The 14340-nt window shown below is 42.9% G+C and overlaps 1 protein-coding gene across 4 annotated transcripts in view; it reads left to right on the plus strand.

The window, feature by feature from the left end:
- Window positions 1–14340, plus strand: part of tmem248 (transmembrane protein 248) — a 48139-nt gene that overhangs the window by 28004 nt on the left and 5795 nt on the right. For 3 of the 4 annotated variants that reach the window (XM_083644130.1, XM_083644129.1, XM_083644132.1), the window contains 2 exons: window positions 7595–7778; window positions 13538–13719. In XM_083644130.1, the coding sequence (XP_083500256.1) occupies window positions 7595–7778; window positions 13538–13717 (364 nt within the window). In that variant the 3' untranslated portion in view covers window positions 13718–13719. The remainder of the gene's footprint in view (window positions 1–7594; window positions 7779–13537; window positions 13720–14340) is intronic. The other variant, XM_083644131.1, reaches the window with a different exon arrangement.

The following is a 14340-nucleotide window of genomic DNA, read 5'->3' on the forward strand; positions in this document are numbered from 1 at the left end:
GCTAGACCCGATACGTGCCGTCATCATCTTGCAGGCAGGCAACGACCAAGCTCTATTAAACACATCTATTGTTATTAATTTAAAGTTTCTTGATGATCTACAAATGTACATAGACCATAAAATGCAATTTCTGGATTACCAGGTGCCGCTCTTCAACTCGGCAAGCATAACGTTACATATAATCCACGGAGCAGTTAGTAAGTGAATAAAATTTCAGTTCTAAAAGTGAGTAGCCATTAACGTTAATCCCAGTCTTCTTTTGTTGAAACACCACGGCGGGCGGTCTAAAAATTGTGCTGCTTATTTACAGTACAAGTGTAACCCTATTTAGTGTAGGCCAGGCATCACCAAATGGCAGACTGCGGTCCAGCTCCGGACCCAGACATATAACTGATAAATCATTGAATTATTAAAGTTTGACGGAGCGTTTAAATTTTAACTGGCGCAGTGTTTCTAGACTTCACGGTACTTGGGCTATGAAAGTGTTTGAGCGTCTAGTTCTCTCCCACCTGAAATCCTGCTTATCCCCTCTGATGGACCCTCACCAGTTTGCCTATAGGGCTAACAGATCAGTTGAGGATGCTATAAATGTGGCTCTTTACTTCACCCTGCAACATCTGGATTCTACAAACACCTACGCCCGCATCCTGTTGATAGACTTCAGTTCTGCTTTCAACACCATCAACCCTCGCACACTTTTCACTAGGCTTCAAGACTTGAACATTAACCCAGCTCTGTGTTACTGGATACAAGGTTAACAACATCACATCACGCCCTCTGACCCTTAGCACCGGTGCTCCACAAGGATGCGTGCTATCCCCTCCATTCTTCTCCATATACACACACCTGCTCATATCCCATCACAGCTCAGTCAAAATCCTCAAGTACGCGGATGATACCACTATCATCGGACTCATCAAGAACAATAACGAGACCCACTACCACCAAGCGATAAACCAGATTGCTGACTGGTGCAAGACCAACAACCTCTCACTAAACACATCAAAAACACTGGAAATAGCTGTAGAGTTCAGGAAAAAAACAAACACCAAATCCCTGGTTCACATTTCTGACCAACCCATAACCATGACAGACTCTACTAAAGAGGTTAATTTAGCCTACTTGTATATATTATTTAAAATATTTCATCTATAAAGGCCAGTTAGGCAATGTTTGTACCTGACATGTTTCAGGAAGCGTGCCCCAAAGACTGTCAACTGGGATGAGGGAGCTTACCTGCTATCCCACACCTGGGACACAGTCCTGCAACGCCGCCCCCTGCCGTCGGATGGACCATCAGACGGCAGGGGGCGCCCCCCGGCCCACGCCAGGGGACACGGTCATCCCACCACTTCAGGTGGGATGAGAAAAAACTCAATATAACCACGCCATAGATGATGTCACACCAACATCACGTGACACCTCTGATGAAGACTGCAGAAACAGCAGTCGAAACATGTCAGGTACAAACATGGCCTAACATGGCCTTTATAGATAAAATATTTTAAATAACATGACAGACTCTTTCAAGTTTATTGGCACCTACATCAGCAACACTCTCAAATGGACCACGAACACCACCCATATCATCAAAAAGGCCCAACAAAGACTGTATTTCCTTAGACAACTGAACAAATACCATGTCAAAAAACAGCTACTGAATGAATGAATGAATGAATGAATGAATGAATATTTTATTTTCGTGTCAGGACAATTACATGACCCATCCCACATGGGATTATCAGACACATCAACATTCAATATTTAACAAAACATAACATTCTGGTATGTTACCCAACCAGAAGCTTTCAGTGCAGCCCAAATTAGAGAGTATATATACATGCAGACATAATATGCCTATACATATACATACATATACATTCATACATACCTGCACTGAATACGAAAATAAAACGAAAAAATAAATAGAAAATAAACTCTACTTTATCAGTTATACGTCAACCTTCTCCTCCTGTCCCATGCTTTAGAAAGAAATTCAGAGAATGCAAAAATATTATCAAAAAGAAATTCGAGTATTACTCCGTTCTCACTATCTATCATATTTAGCTCAGGAGTATGGACTCTTTTAAACATTGTTTCTCTCAAGTCATGATACAAAGGACAATATAAAATGAAATGAATTTCATTTTCCACCTCATTCAACTCACAATATTCACATATTCTATCCTCCTCAGCTACCCCTCTGTATCTTCCTGTTTCAATATGTAATGGTAGGATGCCACATCTTATCTGTGCACAGAGTGATCTCTGACTTTTTGACAAATTATACAAAACATATTTTTCACATTTATAATCTTTTTTAAATAAACAATATGTTCTTAATTTTGGCTTTTGCCAAATTTCTTCAGCCCAGGATTGTAGACATTTAACCCGGATTCGATTTTTAAACTCCTCCACATTCACAGTTTTTGTTTGGAAATAATGGTCTTCCAGACCACATTCCTGTAGTAAGTCATACAGTTCAGAGACCCATTCCCCATCAACAAACAAATCCCAAAAGAAAATATGACTAGCCACCCTGTTGGGTGGTAAACCCAGCAGCCTGTTCCAAAGACCCACCATACTGGCCTTCCACCTAATTTCACAGGAGTCCCACCCCATATCTCCATTAGCTGCCAAAATGGGGGCATATTTATGAAGTCCCAGATAGAATCTGATTGCTCGATTCTGAACTCGTTCATTCAACTGAAACCTTTTGAAACCCCAAACCCCCGAAACATAATCTAAGACAGGACATACACAGGTTTGATACAATTTCGAATAAGTAGAGTAGCCCATATCTCTCAACATTTTAGTCTTACCTATAATACCTCCCAGTGCCCTGCTTGCTGAGTCTGCTAGAACAGAAACACCATGGAAAAACGACATGTATTCATCAAAAAACAAACCAAGGTATTTATACTTATCTGTAAACTCGAGTTGTTTGTCACCAATACAGAACTGAAAACAACTTCTCTCTTTCCCTGGACTTCTAAAGTGCATTACTTGTGATTTCTTTTGATTAAAACACAGTCTCCATTTCTTACACCACTCATTAACACATATCAGCATCATTTGTAAATCTTCTTCCCTTTCTGAGAGCAAAATAATATCGTCCGCATAAAGAAGGATGTTTACAATTACCTGATCACATAATACCCCTTTCCCCAGTTGCTTTATCTCTCTGGCCAAATCATTAATGAAAACGGCGAATAGAGTTGGAGACAAAACATCCCCTTGTTTGACACCAGAGGGAGTAGAAAGCCATTCTGTAAAATAATCGTTCACTTTCACACATGCAACAGGTTGTTTGTATATTGAGGTAATAGCTTGATGGAACTTTCCATTAACCCCTATTTGGTGAAGCTTATATTTAACACATTAAGTGCCAGAGACGACCTAACTCGTCTTACATAATCCAGCGCTTAAGTGCCAAGGACGACCTAACTCGTCTTACATGTTTTTTTGACGGTGGGACATCAATCAACCCCTTTTACATCTTCGAGATAACTATAGGAGCAAGAGCATGTGTGTAATCTATTTTACCGACCACTAAGTGGCGACAGATACAGAGAGAAGCCACAGCCACGGGACCCGTACACCAAAAGCAGCCGCCTCCCGCGGAAATGGCTTGGCGATTTTACAGTCAGGAGCCCGGAGACACACACACAGAACGGACAGAGATCCCCTCCCCCCCAGAGCCGCGGAGCAACGCGCGAACACACACACACACACACACACACACACACACACACACACACACACACACACACACACCGCGGGAGCAAGCCATTCAAGGAAATGGCTTGGCGATTTTACAGTAATCCATTTCAGACTCGTCCCCGCACGCAGGCAAGCAGGCAGGCAGGCACGCAGACAGACAGGCAGGCAGCACAACGCGCTTCTGACACGCCCGCTGTTAGGAGGAAGGAGGAGAAGACACACGGAGGGAGGAGTTTGAATGAGAGGGGTGTTTCCTGTTGTTATGGAGGAAATTACTGTTCAAAACTATTGTTTAGAATGTCTGACGGTCTTACTGATGCCAAAAATGAATGGTTAAAGTGACTGTTTCACAAAAAGCCATTTATCTCTGAATAAATTTCCAGACGCTGAAACCATGCTGTACTCAACGGCTAATATCTACATAACTACTAACTCTGCAAACTAACTCTTTTAGACAGAGAAAGCACACATTCTATTAGTTATTTTTAGATGATTGGTGTTCATGAATTCTTAACAGAAAAGAATCCTCGGCTGTTCTAAAATGAGCCAGAATCGTCAAAAACACCCCTGGCACAACTTACCTACAGGAATGAAAACATGGCTGGCATTCAATGTGTTAAGGAGATCGTGATCAACAAGATCAAACTACTACTGGTCCACTTTTACACAGCCATTATACAAAGCATCCTCACATCATCCCTCACTGTATGGCAGTGATACTCAACTTGCAGCCCAGGTGCCAGATGTGGCCCACAATAGGGTGCAGAGTGGCCCCCTGACCATTTTCTTATTTCACAATGAAAACTAATGTTAAATAAAGTTTGACTGAGCTCCAGCTAAATTGTCAAATATCGCTGCCTGCTCGCCACCCAGGCACTTATATGTACTTATCTAACTTAATTTAACTTAACCTATCTATCCTGTGTGCCCAAAATTGTCAGACCAAACTCTGACTGGCACCCCAAAAACCTACAATCCGCTCCAGAAAAACTTATATTAATGTTTGTTTATTAGCTGGCCGCTGGTCTCCTGTCATTTTGCAAAAGTGGCCCCCGGGCAAAGCAAGTTGAGTATCGCTGCTGTATGGTATGGTAGTCTAGACAGTCACTCCAAATAGAAAATTGACCGTATTGTCACGAAAGTCTCCAAAATCATCAGGCGTGACCTCCCCTCAGTCAACTCAGTATTCAAAAAACGCACATCCAATCGGGCAGAAAAAATAATCAGTGACACCTCCCACCCAGCCCACCACCTCTTCCAGCTCCTCCCGTCTGGAAGGCGCTACAGAGCCATACCCACCAAAACCACCCGCTTCAATAACAGCTTCTTTCCAACAGCAGTCAGAACACTCAACTCCCCCTGCTAACCCTCCCCCCCCCCCAATCTGGACCTCTCTTGCTTGTATGTTTTCTGTGTGAGTTGTATAGTGTTGTGTTTGTTTTGTCTCTCATATGCACTGGAACTGAGTTACCATACTGTACCAAACAATTACCACCAACACTGTTGTGTGGCACTAATAAAGTATCTTGTATCTTGTAGTTCACCAGCCTCACAGACATCACAGACCAATTGCATGCATTGATAATCGCATGTTATGCTACTCAGCCAATCAGTACCACTGGCAACCCATGTGGTGCTACTCAGCCAATCAGCTGCTACAAGAACAATAATGGCGTCTCCCATTTCCAGAAAGATCAATGAGGAAAACACAGCAATAAGTGCAGTTCTTGCAGAAATAGACTCAATAGCAACAATTAAACACTATGCACCAGTTTATCGCCGGAAAATATGTTTTCGTCGAGACACTGATTGCCTGAAGAAGTTGTCTGTCAAGGCAAGTACTCCTGCCCACTGATAGTGAGATAACGTTATCAGGATGGTTCTACCAGGCTGGGCCAGCTGGGCTACACTTCTCTCATTGAACAAGAGAAAGTGGGGGAATTGTTAAAATGTGCTCAGATAGTTTTGGTTGAGACTGTTAAAATGTCAAGTGCAGTTAACTAAATGAAGAAAAAGGGAACTTACAGTACACTTTTTATTTCATTTTTCTAAAATTAAGCTCTTTGCTATGTCTTTTTCAATGCAGCCCTTATTTTACTTGAAAGAGAAAATAACGTGTATTTACTATTAAAGGAGAATTTCGGTTTTTTACACCACGGTCCTCATTTCCAGTTTAGAATATGATGTTTTACTCACCGAAATAGTTTTGCGTCATTCGGATGCCCAGGGAAGATTTTGAGCTCCGAGTACACTCTTCAAACAGGCTAGAACCGCTAGAACGTGAGCCCACGGGGCATTCTGCACGGCAGTGCACGCGCTCTCTAAATGACACTTTTTCTGTCAGATCACGGTTCATTATGGTTGTAAATATAATTATCTAGCTAATAGCTACAAGCTAGGCTAACAACAACACCGGAGTCAGCGTTGATCTGCCCCGGTGGGGTTACAGTGCGTATCGTCCCCCTCTGTGAAACCACTTCTTCAGAGAAACCACAGAAGGGGGACGATACGCACTGTAACCCCACCGGGGCAGATCAACGCTGACTCCGGTGTTGTTGTTAGCCTAGCTTGTAGCTATTAGCTAGATAATTATATTTACAACCATAATGAACCGTGATCTGACAGAAAAAGTGTCATTTAGAGAGCGCGTGCACTGCCGTGCAGAATGCCCCGTGGGCTCACGTTCTAGCGGTTCTAGCCTGTTTGAAGAGTGTACTCGGAGCTCAAAATCTTCCCTGGGCATCCGAATGACGCAAAACTATTTCGGTGAGTAAAACATCATATTCTAAACTGGAAATGAGGACCGTGGTGTAAAAAACCGAAATTCTCCTTTAAAGCACGTAATACCAGTTAAACGTGAAAACTGAAAATAAAAGAAAATTGTATTTGAAAATGTATTTTTTCTGAAAATAAACATTGTTGAAATATTGAATTACTTTATTTGATTTAACAGTCAGTTGTTGACTACATGCAGATGTTGATAGAACTATTAGGCTATTTCTATATATGGCACTGAATAGTCACAAAAGTTAGACGTTGCGATGTTGTCAACCCTTGCTTGAGGAAATTTTCTCTAACTGGACCTCTTTGAATTCTAATTTAATACCCCTGGTGTAGGCTATGCTGACATGTCATGTTTTGCAGTGTGCAAGGCAACGTCAAACTGCATGGTTTTTGAATGGAGAGACAATGGAAGATTCGCTTAATCTGTTTCCACTGCATTTATCGCATTTACCATTTATCAATACGTCAACAAGCGTAAATACTTTTTTTTGCATTATTTTTTCTAATTTTGCAGCGTTTCCACTCAGGTTTTTTATACGCAAAAAAAATGAACATTTGCATAAAAACAGGTGGATGGAAAGCCGACTATTGAGCAGGGACAGTGAAAAAACATGTACGATTCCAGACCCTATAACTTTAGCTAAGCAAGATGTACTCATCACTGGGCCTCTTACGAGGTATGAACACATAAAAAAAATATCTGAATATGTGAATCAAGGCTTATAGAATGCTCAATATTATTATCAGAAAATTAATCTTCTTATACCCATAAAGTCTGGGGTTTTGCAGTCATTTCCCATACTAGTTCAGATTACGTACTCACTCCTGTTTGTTTGGAAGAAGACCAAGAACCATCGTTTCATCTTTGTGTGGAAACGCTCCAGAGCGAGAATAAACTGAGTGCTTGCAGTGAACGCACTCTTAAAGTCCCGTGGACCCCAACAAGAGTATAACGTTGACTCGTATTGAATTGATAGAACAATTTATGGATAAAAGGGGAAATGTAATTGAGTGACATAATCCAGAAATATTAACCTCATATATTCTCCTCACCCTATTGTGATGGAATACATCTTGTGGTTTGTAGGCAGCCGCCCCACTGTGTGCCGGAGACATACACCAATGCCACATCTTGGTACAAGCTGTTCACCACGGCCCGCGACTCCGATACCAAGTACAGTCAGGACTACAACCCCTTCTGGTGTTATAAAGGAGCCATCGGCAAGGTGTACCACGCACTCAACCCAAAGCTTACTGTCATCGTACCTGATGTGAGTCACAACCTTCTGAACTCATTTTCTGGGGGAATATTGGTTAGTCCAGAGTCTTTATTCAGTGGAGTTTCTGATGTGCAATGTCTCAGCTGACTTACAAAGTATTAGATTGTATTGGAGAGGCACGCTAGGCAAGAAAAGTTCGACTGAAAGTACACCCCATATACCCTTAAGTCCCCCCTATGCCTTACAGTCCCATTCAGGGGGTTCCCCAAGCGCCAGCTGCCGGCTATTTAGCCCTCTACCCACCTTTGTCTCTCCGGCTACTTTTATAACTGTTTAATGTCACTAAGGCTACGTACACACTGCCAGAATTTGGTAGTGACAACTGAATTGAGTGAATGTGTGTGGTCCACACTTGAGCAGCTGTAAATAATGTCTGTAACCATAGTAACTTTTACTTCAAGATCAATATGATTGACAGCAATCTCATTTTGTGCATATGATTACAGGTGTGTATGCGGAATGCAAATTTTAATCAATTTCCTTAATCGCCTGTCAGTCACGTTAACGACCAATTAATCGGGGGGAATAGCGTGATCCTCCCACGTGCTACGTCCTGCCGGTGAAACTCCTCGCTGTCGGGTGAAAAGAAGCAGCTGGCAACTGCACATGTATTCAAGGAAGCATGTGCTGTCTACGTCTCTCCCCAGATTGGCAGAGGGCATGGAGCAACGACCGGGACAGCAGGGGGAATTGGCCAAGTACAATTGAAAAATGGAAAAATCAGCTTTGTCAGTCCCTGCGTATGCCAATGCTTATGTGCAGTTTTAGATTTGATTGTGGCCAACCTATTGAGGGGAAAAATCGATGCAGACATGACAGACTTTTCCTCATTTTATAGTAGGATCATTTATATGCTTGATCGAACAAATTGCAATTACCAATTGTCGAGTAATCATTAACATTCCTAGTGTGTACTTTTGCTCAGATTGTGGCCCTTTTGAATTTCATACCTGCACATTTTCCTTTAGAGAAAAAAATCTGTTTTTTTGTGTGTTTGTCATACAACAAAATATGCAGAAAGTCAAGGTGAACCCAAACTTGAGAGCATGATATATGGGAGCTATTCAATTGTATTTTCCAGACACGGTATGGGGTCACTCAGTCAGGCTCTTACAAGATGAGGTAAATGCTGCCAAATACAAAGCCATTCTGAAAGCCATTTATTCTTGGTTCTATACTGATGGCAGCAGTCTTTCCCAGGATTAGGGCTAATGTACACCGCCTCCGGAACAGATGTGGTATGGCTCCGGTACGGCTGTGAACAGACCCAAACTCGTGTAATCTGTCAGACGTATGCGGGATCCCACAAAAATAGAACAGGTGCGTAATTTTTCCGTACCGCATGTATCGCCCATCAATATACATGGGCGATTCACAAGCCACAAGGCCACTGAATGTACAGTAAGCATGTAAAGCATTTGAAAACCTTCTGGTTCTGCCCTTCAGACCAAAATATTAGACTGACTGACTGGTTTCTGGGCAAATATTTGACTTGTACTCTAAGGCCTACAAAATAACCCCTCAGCCGAAGGCAGAACTCGCCATCTTTGGCTGCTCGGAGTCCTCTCTGAACTTTCCTACAGCTGTGTAACAGTCTCTGACACAGGGGACAACTGTTGCCAAGAAACTCATTCCGCAGTAATGGAAGTCCCCCTCTCCTCCTTCTTTTCAGCCGTTGTTTGCCGGACATGAGATCCGTTATACGAATGGAAAGACTCAGGTCCCTGTGGACCAACTCACTTCAGATTTTCAGTTATCTGGGACCCGTTTTTGGCCTACCTTGACGAGGTTAGGGCCGACGGCTGAAGCCTAATTTGTACTTATTGGAAAGTGTCGCTCAGCACATGGTCGCCGACAATAAATAAAGTGTCGCACATGTTGCTGCATTATGCTTCTCTCCTCGGCTCAACGGTCACGTGACACTCGAACGCTATTCACCTTATGTTCAGACCTTACAGTGGGCCAAATTCTTCCGGGTCCTGTTAAAGTGTAACTAACCTCCAAAACACTTTTTTTCAGCTTTTAACCAATATATATGATTTGGGGGTGATGTGTGAAGAATTCTGGTCAGAATTTCCACATTTGACACCAAACTGTTGCCATTTTACCATTTGTATCATTTTTCAGCAGCATAACTGGCATAAGCGCCCTCTAAGGGTCGAACACTGTTTTTTTTTTTTTCTCAAATGAATGGGAGATTAGGGGCACACTGACGTCACAGTGCCCCCAAAGACTATGGGATTTCAAGATAATTACTCCCCTACCCCCCCTGTACCCTTTCGGCTCCTCAGAACTCCAAGCCTATTCTTATTGAAGTTTGCTCTTAAAATACTGAACCAAACGTTGTCAAAGTTGGCACATGTCTTAATTATAGTTAGTTTCCCGCTGAATGTGTCACTACTTTATTAATATCTTACCTGGATAAGCTCGAATGATGATGTTTATATTATCAGTCCGAGTTGGAAGCACTGTCTCCAGCCCAGCCAGGCGGGAGCAGGCGGGAGAGAGTCGTACTGTAACCTCATGCACTAGCACCAAGCTCCGGGCGCGCGCGCGCAGCAGCAGCAGCAGCAGCAGCAGCAGCTCTGTGCTCAGAGCACAGAGAGCACAGTCTGACATTTCCGCGGCTATCAGTCCGACTTGGAAGCACTTTCTCTCGGCCAGTCTGCTCTCTCATGCACCCGCGGGGGCGCGCGGCAGCAGCACACAGCAGCAGTGAGAGGCGGGGGCTTTCAACAGTCTGACATTTCAGCAAACAAATCTCGTCGCAGTTTAGCGGACATGTAAAATATAACGCTATACTACGACGTGACAATGTGACAAAGCTTCTCTAAACATATCGGCTAATATAATATCATCACTGTGTACAAGCAACGCCAACTTTTCTGGAAATCAAGTCAGCAGAGCAGAGCGACTGGCTCTGTCTGTGTGTGTGTGCTGCTCGGGGGGATTCGCATGGGAACAGTGTGAGGAGGAGAAGAGCTCTGCGCTGCCTCCTGCGCCCTGAGAGGAAAAATCAGAGGTGTTGTAACTTTCAACAAGAATCACGAAAAGCCCCAAAACGCAAATTAAAAACGGATTTCATTGCGCGGTTTATCTCTAGTTAGACGAGGGAATTACGTGGAGAAATCTCGCATTGTGTTACCCCAGAGCGAGAGGTTTGTCCTCACTGTGTGCTGTGTGCTGCGAGCAGCGAGGCTCTTAACGTAAGTTTAGACAAGCCACGCACACACACATGGGACAAAATGGGACAAAAATAATTAAATTTCTAGTTCGCCACTGAATGGCCAAATTGATATAACTATCAACCATTTCAGGATTTTCTGTTTCCATACAGGCCACCAGCGTTGGCTAGTTGTTGATATTTATAAAGATATTGCCCCTCTCAAATAAATTATTTTTGAGGCAGTAGGCAAACTGTAATGGCGTCGATTTCCGAAAAAAAATCTTGACTTAACACAGCCAAAGAGTCTAGTATAGACAAGAGTATATGTCATTTCTTGGTTTTTTCCATAGGTATTTTCAAATCACTGTTCTAATACATATCTAGGGGGTTAGTCCCCCTTTAACACTTCCGGCGGTCACGGCGCAAAATAAGAGTTGTTTTTGGAGCGGACAGTGCAGGGGATAAAATAAAGAACGTAGCCTACTACTTTGAGCCGGTACACGGCAAGCAAGCGAGTATCCACTGTTAGCCAGGTCAGATAACGTTATCGTCGACAATGATGACCACTTTCTTGTAAAACATACCTGGACTCCAACAAAGAAAGCTTCAGATGGTTTTCTCTCCTCCGAGCGCTCGAGCCACTTACGTCAATAAGACCCGCAGACGTTAACGTAATTCCCTGGAATGCGAGACTTAACGAGCCAGTTACATGGCGTTGCATTCTTAGACATTGCCGTTTGCTTTTATTTGGTATGTTACATACAATTGGCTAAATTATTAGTTAATTCAGAGTTAGATGATATTGGAGCAGCCAGCCATTTTATTTTATTTTATTTTTAGCCGGAAGTTTTGACACGACCACACAACCGGATCAATTGGGCGTGGCTACATAAGGTGAATAGACAGAGAACTAGTGCAGACAGCCAAGAGAGGGAATGCTGTCAGTGAAAGCATGTCGGAGGCAAGATGTAACGACACACACAACCACACAACTCACCTCTTCTCTCTCTGTCTTTGTTTGTCACAGTGTTCTTTGTGATTTTCACGAAGTCATACATCAAGGACATACTGATAAAAATAGCGGGGACACGTTCATTAATTTAATTTCAGCGAAAACCAAAACAAGGAAGTCAAGCGCGTGCCGTCTATATAGCCAATCATACTTGCGCGACACTCTGTGACGTAGTCAGCGACACTAGAAATTTCACCAGGTAGCAGACACCTCTCGCCAACACTTGAAAGTGTCGACTCAAGTCCTCATTTCTGTCGGCGATGGTTTCAAAAGTGTCGACAGACAAAGCATAAATTGGGCTTGAGACTTGCTCGGCTGGTTTTTCATGCACCCCTTGCCTGGGATCCCATACACAACATCTCTTCGAAGCACATAGACACCTCTCGCGGCTGGTAGGACCATGTTCTAACATTGAAATGTTGACATATTTGTATGTTTGTTTTTCTCTCTTTCTCTTTCCCTATGTTCAAGGTTTTTTTTATGTTCTGAAAACTGAAAATTAGATATTGGGCGGGAAAAAGCATTTGAAAACATATGTTGTGTCTGTTTCAGTTAACCCCCTTCACAACCCACTTGAACACCACCTAAGATTGGGAAGTGGTGTTAGTCAAGTTTCAGATTGCAGAATTGATTCATAAGGACATTGGAGCACTTTAGGCTCATGGAACCCCATAACCCCAAGACACTTGAAGTTCATGTTTCCCTTATTCACCTTATGTAGCCCCGCCCACTTGACCCAATTGTGTTATGACTTCCTGTTCAAAACACTTTCTGTTTTACCGGGTCACTAGTACTGTACTGTCACAGGAAGTGTAAACACAATAGGAAGTAACTGGCTGACTCCTGTGTTGGAACATAAGGTGAATAGATACAGTCGGTCTGTGTGGGAACGCCCACATAATGTTACGGCTGGCGCGCGAGACTGGGCGGTGGGGGAAAACCCCCCATATATCTCAATGGGCTGACTCACCAAAGGAAGCTGCTGCCGCTGCGGCTACACACTACAGGGTTGGGGATTCAAGAGCACATACATAGATGTCTGTTTAGATGTGCGTTTACTGCGGTGGTTGAATCCCCGATCCTGTCTGCCTGGGCTGGGCTAGCAGCTAAATGCTAACTATGCTGAATGGGGAGAACGGGAGGATTTCCCCCATGCTGACCCATTGACCACGCGTCTATGACAAGACACCGCATGAATGTATTAGGTGCTTTAAGAGCCATATGAGTGTGTGCATTTGTTGTGTTTAATGCTTTTTGCTATTCTATGTGCAGTGCTTAGGGAGCTTAGCCTGGCATACGGAAATACAGGATGCACTCATACACCAGACAGTATTACTTTTTATCTTATTTTCTTTCTTTCTTTTAAGACTTGGAGCTTAATTTAGGGGTAACATTTGTCTTCAATTTGATTTAAATTGGCATTCAAAAGCTCTTAAAAGTAAAGAGGCGTCGAGTAATCTATCACCTTTATCGTCATCTATGACCTACCATTAGGAACTGGAACAACATTGATAGAATTGATGTCCTCTTACACAAGCTTTATCTCAAGCAATTTATCTCTCCTCTTACCAGGATGACCGTTCCCTCATCAACCTACACCTGATGCATACTAGTTACTTCCTGTTTGTCATGGTCATCACCATGTTCTGCTATGCAGTCATCAAGGGCCGGCCCGGCAAAGTACGGCACACCAACCCCGACTTCTGCCAAGAGAAGGTACGGCAGACACCTACAGCGACACATTGTTTATGACTGTAAGTTTATTAAAGCTTTTCCAAGAAATATACATACATGCAGTAATGAGCACATAATCACATTAAAGACAAAAATAATCAAATAATACAAAAACAACAAATACCAAGGGGTCCTTATTTCACTATTCATACCTTACAGCTCATTGCAGCATATGAAGTGCAACACCTGTGTGCTTTAATGTTGGCTACTGTATATTTCCCCTCAGCTTAGTTTTGCTACTCATATGTAGACTACTAAGTACTTGCCCCTCTTTAATGTGTATTTTTCCATCCTGCCCCTCAAGCTGAAAGAGTCTTGTTCTCCATAAAATAAGCCCCGCTTTGGTACAACAACAAAAAAACCTTAATGATTATGTCGCCTCACCGCAATACCGGTCTGGATCCAGTCTGAGACATCGTAGTGGAACACTTTGAAGGGATCACCTAGTGTGTGTGTGTGTGTATATATATATTATATGGGGTGTGTTCTGATTGGCTAGTAGTTCCCAGTGAAGTGGACTCTACAGGGTATTCAGCCATGTTAAGTAATACAGCTGAATACCCTGTGCCGTCCTCTTCACTGGGAACTACTAGCTGATCGGAATGCACCCATAGTCTTGAACATAAGTCCAGATCAGCACC

This window comes from Poromitra crassiceps, assembly GCF_964638095.1.
Source record: "Poromitra crassiceps genome assembly, chromosome: 1".
Taxonomy (NCBI): Eukaryota; Metazoa; Chordata; class Actinopteri; order Beryciformes; family Melamphaidae; genus Poromitra; species Poromitra crassiceps.